This window comes from Pleurodeles waltl, chromosome 9 (assembly GCF_031143425.1).
Source record: "Pleurodeles waltl isolate 20211129_DDA chromosome 9, aPleWal1.hap1.20221129, whole genome shotgun sequence".
Lineage (NCBI taxonomy): Eukaryota > Metazoa > Chordata > Amphibia > Caudata > Salamandridae > Pleurodeles > Pleurodeles waltl.
Window position 1 is genome coordinate 913,584,891 of NC_090448.1, and position 11,500 is coordinate 913,596,390.

General features: G+C 44.5%; 1 protein-coding gene across 2 annotated transcripts in view; it reads right to left on the bottom strand.

Annotated features, from left to right (window-relative positions):
- Positions 1–4,511, bottom strand: part of ATG2B (autophagy related 2B) — an 860,766-nt gene extending 856,255 nt beyond the window's left edge. The window contains exon 1 of one of the 2 annotated variants that reach the window (XM_069208269.1): positions 4,462–4,511. Coding sequence is in view for 1 of the 2 variants with exons in the window: in XM_069208268.1 (XP_069064369.1) it covers positions 3,902–4,063 (162 nt within the window). In the remaining variant the exon portion in view is untranslated. Of the gene's footprint in view, positions 1–3,901; positions 4,423–4,461 lie in introns of those variants that run through there. The other variant, XM_069208268.1, reaches the window with a different exon arrangement.
- Between the last annotated feature and the right edge of the window lie 6,989 nt (positions 4,512–11,500).

Below are 11,500 nucleotides of genomic sequence, written 5' to 3' on the forward strand. Positions count from 1 at the left end.
GCTGAGCTATAAACCCAAAAGCTACATCTACAATAGGTTTATGATAAAACAGCTTAAAGGTAAAGTCTGAAGACCAACCTGCCACTGTCATAATATCTTCCAATCTAGATCCTGAAGCCATACCGCCTCTATCAGAATGAGCTCCAAAAACAGAAACATCTATTCCTGTTTCTTGTAATAACCACCTGACCCATCTAGCTAAAGTCGCTGAAGACACAGGGCCAAAGTGTTTTTGCAACAAAATCAATAATTGACCAGAATGATCTCTCCGAAATTCACAAGTAACTTCTTCATAGACTTTTAAACAATTCACCACTCATAACTTAGATCTGTCTCTAAAACTTGGATAGGAAAGTCGTAGAATTCGACTTTGTGCGTTTAGAAATCCGAAAAGAAACTCCCGTAGGAGTAAATACCCTACCTGCAATATCCATTGCTTTGACGTCCAACACTCTTCGACATGAAATCCAACAAAGTAACATAGTTAATTTTGCTGATAACTGCTTTCTTGATAAACCGTCATTAGCTGGCCATGCAACCTGGAATTTCAAAATTATATTTACATTCCATAAAGAGGAATACTTTGGTTGAGGGGGACGCACTAAGCACATACCACGTAGAAGTTTACATATTAAAGGGTGTTCTCCCACAGACTTACCATCCACTTGAGGATGCTTGGCCAAAATAGCCGTCCTAAAATTGTTAATCGTCCCATTAGCTAAACTTTGTGTCGCTAGCTGAGACAAGAAATTAGCAATCGTGTGCACTGATGTCCCCAAGGGATCCACACTCCTCTGACTGCACCAATCCAGCCATCGCTTCCATGCAGAGGCATATATTTTATGTGTAAACAGTCTGAAAGGAAGAGCTGAGAATTCCTAACACTTTTTTTGCCAAAAGAACTCCAGGAAACAGCGATGAGGCGCGAAAACAGGAATGGTCAGATAAGCATCTTTGAGATCTAAACGGACCATCCAGTCGCCTTCTAACAAAAGATCTTGGAGGAAATGAATGCCTTCCATTTTGAAATGCCGATACACATTCCATGCGTTGAATTGTCAGAGACTGAGCACCAGGCCAGAACTCCCTCCTTTCTTTTGGACCAGAAAAATAGTACTGATAAACCCTCTGGGGTGAGGATGAGAAGGAACAATGGCCCCTTTCCGAAGAAGAGCTTCTACCTCTTGATCTCTGAAAGTACTCTCTGGATGGGAAAAACTGAGAGGGGGTGGAATGAACGTCTGTTCAGGAGTTTAATAAAATTCCAGATGGTAACCTGCTACCGTCTCTAGCACCCATGCATCCTGTGTGATTAAAGCCAAGTTGTGCACAAAAATACTCACTCTGCCCCCCAATAAAATCTCCCTGGGAGAAAGAATTGTTACCTGGTTGAGAGGAACTTTGGTTGTATTGTCCTCCTCTGTGAGGCCCCCTGGGATTGCGACCTCTGTAACCTCTGCCTCTTGAGGGGTAAAAGTTGGAGTTGGTTTGGAAGCTGGAGTTTCCTCTGCCTCTATAGTATGGACGGGAGGTCTGGGAGTTGAATTGGCCTGTCGCTCGACCCCCGAAGTGTCCGGCCCAGTGAAAAAGGCCACTGTTAAAAACCTCCTTGATTGAGGTTTGGGCCTTATCCAAAGCCGAGAAGGTAGCCACATATTTGGCCAGGTCTATGACGAATCTGTCACCAAACAAGAGTCCATTAGCCGCAGGACCTACATCAGAAGGCGCTAACTCTGCCAATTTGGAATCAAGACTTCCTACACTCCGTGAGGCGAGGGCATTCTGAACGCAACGTGTTGCGAATGTCCTTCTCAAAACGTTTACCTAGTTTAGATTGGACATACAACGCCACTTCCTGACATGGGGTCCATTCTGTAGATCTGGGATGTATTAAAGCATCAGGGTCAAATAGTAAATTCTTACTAGGGGGAGCTCAAAGGAGCTTCAGTATGATGCGTCTAACACTGCGTTTGCCCTGGGTTTTGTCAGGGGGTCAACTTATCATCTGAATCAGAAGAATTGGACTCCTCATAAGTATTCAGGGTAGTCTGCAAAGGAGTAGCTTTATGGCTCTTAAACGCTTCTTACTCATGATCATTCAAGATCACAATAATGGACAGGCCAGGCTCATTTATATTGACCTCTGCAGGGGTGGGGTTCCCCAAGCCTGCGCCAAAGCACCTAACGCCAAAGTTGAAGATAGGTTGCGCAAACGGGTGCAGGGCTTTCACTAAAGCCTTATTCCGAGAATCCTGAACGTAGAAGTCTAGAGCATCCACAAGGCGCTCTTCCGCGTGCTCATCATATTTCCAGCATCATAAGCCCCATACTGGTCATCATCTGGGTATTGTTGGGCCATGTTTTTCAGTGCAAAATAAGATAGTAGTATATCAGAGATCCCGAGAGGCAGTGGACTATAAATATATATAGGGTGGACACCCAGGTGCTAAAAAGGGAGCTAATATCTCACTGCCGGTGTTTTCCAATCAAAATATTCCAATAATCTGGAGGTGGCAGCAACAGAATCCCCTCAAGCAAGGCTCTGTCGTTTATTTCAGCCCCTCTGGGCATAGAACGGGGGGGCGCACAGAGCACAAAAATAACTGTCTGTTGCTGAAGTGCGCTCGCACCGTGCTCGAAAAAAAACAGTCAGTGCGCATGCGCTAAAATGGCAACAAGAAGAGGACTGCACTCCACATGGCGCTGTCACCCCTAGCACTCCTCACCAGAGTTAATAGAAATTGGCAAAGATTTATGCCAATGCCGAGAATAACCTAATCGCCGCGAACGCTAGCGAAACCTATCACAAGCAGGCGCCAGAAGGCAATAAACTGCATTGAATATAAATATATACATAAAGTTAATGTGCAATCGTAAATCAAAAGTGAAAGTACTTAGCTCTGCGTGAAGCAGCAAAGAAAGAGGACTGACTATATCATTCAGGATATATATACTAGATGGTGGGCCCTGATTGGGGGTCATAACGAGGCTGTAAAGATATTGGGAAATGTAGTGCTGTTTTTTTATTGGCTGCTGTGTGTTGACAGTAAAGAAAGAGAAAGCATAATCCGAAGCCTCCGGTCCTGACATAGAATCAAGACATGTCACAAAAAACATTTAGCACATACATCTCCATTCAGTTACATCGTATAGATAGCAATACCAACCTCAGACTATCACTAATCTCACGGCAAAGGTCACAGTATAGCATTGTGAGTAGCCAGTGAAAATTGGTACAGAGCTCCATAATCATTTTCTCCAACACTAATATCACACGCCCACACTCTGCACCAACTTGCACAACTATGTTCCCTAAAGCCTGGCTTTTGATGTGACAGCTGTCAGGTATTTATGACAAATACTTAGGAGACAAATGCAAACTAAATAAAAATGAATGCATATAAACCATAGGTTAGGTTTCACAAACACTTTAGTAGCATCGGACTACTTTATTAAGTCAACTATTATCTATTTTAACAGCACTGTCTGTAAGCTAAGAGGCTGACAAAAATGTAAGAATAAGTAGAAAGATGCAGCGGCAGAAATAAGGGAGCTAAACAGGATTTGATCCGTCAACACAAAATCGGACACCTTAAAATCGGGCACTCACTGATAAGCATAACAAATATATTGAGCGCTACACTATTCTCAGCACTACATACCGTCACAAAATTCGTGATTGTATAGTTAACACCAGGACGCTTAAAAAAACAAGAGTATTTCAAGGAGCAGCACAGTGGAACCAGCTTTCCTGCAACACCTAATTTATCTCACTCGGACCAGGCTCGAGTTTGTAAACCACTGTCTCCGCAAGCACCAGCAGCTCCACTTCTATGTCGCTGTCAAGATACTGTACTTTCAGAGTACTTTGAGCTCTGCAAATAATTGAACTGTAACTTACCCATTTATCAAGTGGCACCTGTGACAAGGAGCCAGTGCCCTGGTACAGGTCCAAAGTGAGCTGCTCCAGGCTAAGCTTCTCCTGCAGGAAGTGACCCAAATATCTCTGTAGCAAGTACCTGCATGCCCGCTTCTTGATGGATTCCGAGAATGGCCAAGGCATGGTTGTGCCTGAGCAACTGTCAAACTTTAGAAATAAAGTCAGTGCCTGGAGTCTGGCACCCTTTAGCTCCTGCACTACTCCGCAATGCCTGCTTGCCCGGCAAATTAATAACCATCAAGTGGCTGCTATCGAGGCTTGGCAGCCCCTTTCACAGCTGTTTCTTAAGGTAAGCATCTTCGGATCTACAAAACAACCCTCCCGAGTTAAGCGGTACGTTCCCGGGCGAGAGTCTCAATTCCCGTCTCAGGACACAAGATCTTAAACACCCCTTGACTCTACTTTGCTTCAGCTCTAAGCCAACTTCCATAGGCAAAACCAAGTGGATGTTATTATCAGAAAGCTTGCTAAAAAAGATTGACAGTCCAAGGGGAGGGTCTAACAGTGTTTTGTCTGTGTACCTCTCAGAGAGCCGTCCTATTGGTTACAATTACGACCCGCCCCGACAAAGATGGCCTATCCATTTCGGAAGAAACATTCCTGCACCGGAAGAGGCTTTCTGTACTACTACACCGGAAGAGATCTCGTTACCCCGGAAGACGTGTGACAGCTGCATGTGGCCACGCTTGTAGTGTGTTGAGTCACTGTGTTCTAATACCCGCGCCCTGCTAGGCGTGCGGACGGGGTTTGCGGGCAGGTTGACCCAGGCGTGTCTGAAGCGAGCATTGCAAAATGAGCCTGTACGGCCTGAAATTTACTCTGGCATGTGGTACGCCATATTTGCCACCTTTCTTAGACGACATACCTGGAGTTTGCTTAGGGGTTGCTACTCTGAAACTAGCAAACTTTTGCCGGCGAAAACAATTTTTTCAGGATTCTTCTTTAACATGTAGTTAATCCCTCTGTTTGCGTAAAATGATCTAGACATCAATCACAACACGTTGTTACTCAAATAAAAAGGCAAATATATATGATGTGATCAATATATGTTCAATACAATAAAACAAGGGTTCAGATCACCTTCAAGACAAGAATTTATTTGAAAGTTGAGACTATATTTCAAAGAGCAGTCAGGGTCCGGAAATGCAGGGAACGACTGTGCTAGGACTCTTTGATAAACCTATTTTTACTTCAGAGCTCTAAAATTCTAAATTTACTTAAGAGCTCCTAAGTTCATTCCGAAATATTTAAAATGGACCGACAGTATGAGTGTGAGAATGAGTTGCTCGTGTAATGATGCTTCCACACCCAATTTGATAGTTTAAAAAAAAAAGAAAAATTAATATGCATATCAGCCATCAATATACAACATGTTGGTGTGCATATACTTTGGGAAGCATTGTTACCAATTTACAATGTCAGCGTACATCACACACATCGCTTCAATCTAATACCCAGGTACCCCACTTGGTAGTTTGTGACTGCAGTGATCATAGCATATGTTCTGGGCCCTCAGAGTAATTTAAGGCTTCTGAGTGTGTCCTTGGTGGAGGAGTTGCTGACTTTTAAAAATGTAGCCATGCCATATCTCAATATATATATCTGAATAGTATCCATGTGGGTGAACTACAAAACTAAGTAACTGTGTCCTAGTAACATGTAGTCTCGAAGGTCCGCACATTCATGATGTGACAACAATGCGCAATAAGTCAGTGCTCAAGCAGCAAGTGTTGGTGATGGGGAGTAGCCGATAACAGCAGTGGCAATAGACGAGGCACCTCATGATCCCCACACATGATTACCCACCCTACTGTGACAACAAACCTCATTTCAGTATATTGCCCCCAATCCCCTCATCGGGGTTATGCTCAACATTCGCTGTTTCTGTACTAGCCTCTGAGGAAGCATCATTGGCTTTATAGAGAGATTCCCATTCATCCACTACTCCAGACCAGAGGTGGGCAATGGGGGCAATTCTTAGTCTCCTGGACTCCTCCCTCATTAGTGCCCGCTATTCAGCTCGGGCCCAGTGCGTAACCTCTCGTATCTATGTGGGCAAGCTGGGGCCTTCCTAGACAGCGCTATTCACATAATTTGATAATTCAACGTTTTATTCTTAAATCAATCCTAGCACCCCCCAGGAAACACAGCTTACACCTCCTGGCTCTCCCTTCCTACTGCCTTTTTTCATCATGACATTCCATTACATAGTATGCACATCCCACTCTTCTAAAATCTTCCCCCGAAATAATATATATATATGTATATATGTGTGTATATCTAGATGTGTATATTTTCACTGAAAGAAACAAATGTTACAGGGACGTATAGTTAGGAAATAGAATGAAAAAAACCTTAGAAATTCACTAAAAAGCAAAGGTTAGAGGGACGTTGTAGTTAGGTTCAGATTTTACTCAGACTATACCATAGAAATTCAACAGTAGTACTTATCTCAAGACACTATAACTCATACCCTAAGATAACTATAACTCACCCCCTGCCTTGCACAGTTTTCTCATCAATAATTCTATTGCAAATGTTGCGGTTGTATTATAAATATTGCCATAGAAGATGTAATTAGTGATGTAATATGTGGGGTAAGTACCAGTGCATGGCGAGGGCGTGAGTTATAGTTTCCTTAGGGCCTGAGTCCCTCTAACCTTTGTTTTTTTGGTGAAATTCCAGGGTATGTTTAATTCTGTTTCCTATCTATAACATCCCTGTAACCTTTGTTTTTCTCAGTGAATTGCTAGGGTTTTTTAATGTTAAGTAATATTTAATTACCTTACGTTAATACAACCCCGTCGCGCACAGCCTACCAGGGCCAGTCCTATGGCCAGGCCCTGGAGCCAAACCCCTCACAGCCACCTAACCCCACTCAGCGTGCACAGAGGTGGGTCGGCTGCAGGACCTGCAACCAACCCCCCACAGGCACCTAAAACCACGCCTCGCATAGGGTGGTGGCCGCAGGGCCTGACCCGTGGCCAGGTCCTGTGGCCCATCCCACATATGTAAGCATCTTGTGAGGGGGGCACACAGCCCCCCTTCACTGCCATTTACAGTCCTGGGGACATCAGCACCTAGGGCCTCTCAATTACTGAAAGGAAAGGGGGGGCAGCGCAGCCCACCTCCCCAGGCTGATTTCGGCTCAGGGACCCCACCCCCTGAGACCTGTCCCATTACTAAATGCGGAGAGGGGCTTTGCGGCCCCCTTCCTGGGATAATTTTCACCCCAATTACTCCATCCGCTGGGGCCAGGCCAATGAGTGAAAGGGGAGGGAAACATGTGGCCCCCTCCCTGGACTTAGTTTGGCCCTCAGGACCCCATCCCTTGGGGCCCAGCCATCTAGTAAAAGGGGAGGGGGCCTATGCAGCCCCCCTCCCTGGGCTGATTTTGACTCCAGGACCCAATCCCCTGGGGCTGGACCAATTAGTTAAAGGGGAGGGACGCCACACCACCCCCTCTCCGGGCCAATTTTGCCACCAGGGACCCTCTCCACTTGATGCTGGGTGCCCTGGCCGCACCCAGGGCACCTAGTGTGTAGTGTTGGGGACAGCAGGGGGGCCTCAATGCCCCTGCAGCCCCTGCTGGCTTCCCTCCTCCAACAGGAGTCAGCATTGCTCCCACATGCAGTGAACAGCAAAAAATGCTGTTCCCTGCATGTCGAATTAATTTCTTCAACTGTGTTCCTGCCCACTTGACAGCGGGCAGGAAACAGATAAAAAGTCAGCTGCCAGCGGGTCAAAGCAGTTTTCCTGCTACTGCCCACTGGGAACAGACTTAATGTTTGCTCTCACTCAGCATGAGCTGTCAAAGCCAATGTCTATATTCCTAGGGTGGGCAATCGGGAGATAGGCACCCTGGAGCTGAAAATGGACCGGGAGGGGGGCTGCACGCCCCATTCAAAAATTGGCCTAGCCTTGAGGAAGTGGTGGTCCCCAGGATCCAAAATGGCCTGGGAGGGGAACCTCACTCTTGGTAAATCGGTCTGGCCCCAGGGAGGTGGGGGTTACCGGGGCTCCTCCCCCACATAATTATTTGAATTTGCCCCCGGGGCCTGGCCGACCTGGGGGCAGCGGTTTAAACAAGCGCAGTAGACCAGGTTTATTTTTTTCTTCTGGATTTTAGACACAACTTCAGCCGAACCACTGAACGGGATTGCACCAAATTTGGCAGAATGGTAGCTTTTGGTCCAGAAAGCGCCCTTTTTGTTATTTGGTGTATATCCGTTCAGTAGTTTTTGAGATACTTAGAGAAAAAACAAATTTCTGTACCTGGGCAGAACCTAAGCACAGATGTCATGGCGAGATCGGATTGGCTTCCAGTACTTCTACCAGGAAGTGCTGGCAGCCATCTTGAGACGAATAGACACAATAGCACCCCATTGAAATGCATTCTAGTGAATGGCAGGTTTTGAGGGTCGCAAGGGCGATAACAGATTCTAGTTACATTAGAAATCATTTGTTGATGGTAACATACTAATTTTAGGAATTGTGTGTTCTAAGGTGATTTTACCCAGTGAAAAAACCTTCTCCTGAGATTTCATTAATCATGTTTGAGAGAAAACTGTTTTCTTATGATTTTCCTATAGAAAACCTTCATATATATATTTTTTTGCAGTTTCATATAGCCCAGACTTGACCGATGGTATTGGAGTGCTTTCCATGACAACAGTTACATTAAACAAGGACACATTCATTTTGGTACATAAAGATAACAAATAATTTAAAAGTGATGTGTCGCTATATGAGAATTCAGAAATAATGTCCTGATTTTAGGTTTTTAGAACCCTAACCATAATTTCTAAGGAATAAGACCCTCTCATTTTTATAACTTCTGAAGGAAATGCTTTTGGTATTACAGTTTTGATTACATCAAGATGACGTCAGGCGTGCCACACTTTTGTAATAAATATAGAATGTTAACAATTTAGTTTTTCATTAGAATATTGTGGGGAGGCAGAGGTCAGGGGCATGGACTCAGATAACTGAGAACAGAGAGGAGGGTGCAGAGACAACAAGTTGACCATGCTGGGCTGGCGGGGAGGGGTACTGGCAGTACAACGGGCCACGGAGGGCAGGGGCAACAAAACAGCCATTCAGGAAAGGCAAGAGAGGTTGTGCCAATATAACAGACCATTGTGGGCAGAAGGAAGAGGCAGCGGCAGTACAACCATACATGCCTACCAACCCAACTCAGGCAGGAGACTCCTGGTGTTTTTAAGCCCAAAAGGCTTTATATTATCTGCCTCAAATCTCCTCTTTTCAATGTAAGTCAATGGGAAAATCAATTGTCTAGGATTTTTTCAAACTCTCCTTCTTACCAAGTTCAAAATGTTGCAAGTATGATACATCCCCGTGCTGAAATCTGATTGTCTGCCAACACTTCAAACACAAAGTGTTGGTAGCCATTTTGGGACTCAGACTCCACTGAGTCCCCCCCAAAAAAGAGTAAAAATAAAGAATAGAGGACAGGTTAGGAATACCCTGACCTTCTAGCCTTGGTGATGGGGTCCCACTGGGTTCCCCCCCCCCCCCCCCCCCGGGCAAAAAAGCATTTTTGTTTATTTTTTGGGGGAAACTGCTGCGAATCTGCAGATTCTGCTAAAAATAAAAAAAAAGGGTGTATTCCTGCACTTGCTTTTTATGAGGCATCAGGTGGGCCAGGTCCCAAGGGCAAGTGGCATTTTAAAAAAAGAAGGAGGGGTGAGCACACAGCCTCCCTCCTCAGGCTACTTTGAGCCCTGGGGACCACCCACCACCCGAGCTTTTCATTAACAAGTATTAGCAATAGGTTTCACGTCTGCGAAATGTATTGGTTTTGTGAATCTTTTTTAAGACATGTTACACAAAAGTGCAAGCTGCTTTGCAGCATGTCTTTAAGTTAAAAAGCCCTATAACACACCAAGCGTTGATTGCATCATAGCACCTTTTTTAATTTTAAGACATGCTGCACAGCAAGTCACGCTGTTGTGTAACATGTCCAAAAAACACTGACAAAACCAATAGATTTAGCAGAAGCGAAACCTAATGGTTTTTTCCAATGCTTGCATTCTTAATAAAATAAATTTTGCTGATTTTGTCAACGTTGTTTTAGACATGTTACACAGCACTGCTGTGCTACATGCCTTAAATTTAAAAAATGTGCTATGACGCAATCAACACTGGGCACGTCATATCGCTTTTTAAAAAACTTAAAAACATGCTGCACTGCAGCTTCCGCTGCTGAGTAACATGTTAAAAAACATCAACAGAGGCAAAATCTGTTGGCTTTGCCAATGCTCATTTGTGGAATTGGTCCTAGATTTTATAGAAGTTGAGCAGGGTGCTGTGCGTTCTTGTCAAGATAGCAATTGCCGGGACAAATTTTTGTGAAATGTTATTTGTAGCTGTGAAGCGCATGCAGTTGCGTTAGGAATACAAACTGACTTGGAATTGGGGGCTTGGAGGTTGGAAAAGGTCTGGGTAAATGGGACGATTTTCTCATGACCTAGGCTCACCTTAGCACAGCCACAGCACCCGTTAAGGAGATGTTATCTATTTAGAATGTTTCAGAGTCTCTGAACCGAGATGCACAGCTAGACTGTTCTATTGTCTGATGGTTGGAAAGGGGAAGTGCACATTTTAATCAGTTGACCATGTTCATACAAATAAAATGAATACTGACTGCACACAGCATATTGGAGGAAAGGAATTACCATAACTCATGTGTAGTAATAGTAGCAGCACATCTCTCCAAAAGTTTCTGCTAATTTCAAATAGCCAACCATCTTGTTAGATATGTAACTGGAAAAGCTGGGTGTTTTATGTCCTTTTGTGCTGCGATCAGCATGCTTCTGCAATTCCTTGATCTGAAATCATTAAGGTTTTGCAAACAGCATTGTGGAAAACAAATGCTTCCCTCCAGGAAAGGCTGAGTGTGGTGGGACGGAACTCGTTTTTGAAAGCAGGGGCAGCAGAGGAAATTCTTCTTGAAAAAAAATACATACTTTCACACACGGCGCAGGGCAGGCGTTTTCATCTGATAAAGAAACTGCCAGTTCAAAGTCTTTCTCTCCTGTGCTTTTAACACTTCACACCCTTCAGCTGTTGAAAAAACACATCAGGCACAACTGCAACAACATAGCCCCCGACCAATAAGCGCTCATGCTGAATCCAGTGGCCTAGTTAAAACTAAAGACACAGTGGGAAAAAAGTAAGAGAAGATTTCTGGGCTGCTCAAAGAATATATGTTAAGAGCAGCCATGCACCCTGAGCGCTAGAGAGAAAAGAAGACTGCCTGCACACGCACTTAATGGGAGTGCTAGGTATCTATTAAAGTAAAAAAAAAAATGTGAGGAGAAGTAGTAATTTAAACAGCAAAAACTACTACAAGAAGCATCCATCTGCCACAAGTGGAAGGAGATGGGTACCGAAAGTAGTACTTGGGCCCAAGGCCAGGCTCCACAGCACAATGACTGCAGTGAGTAGGAGTTGACCAGCAAAGAGCCAAGTGGGAGACAGCCAATAGTAGAGTAGAGCAATGTGGAGACCACATGGGAGCCAGCCAAAATCAAGGTA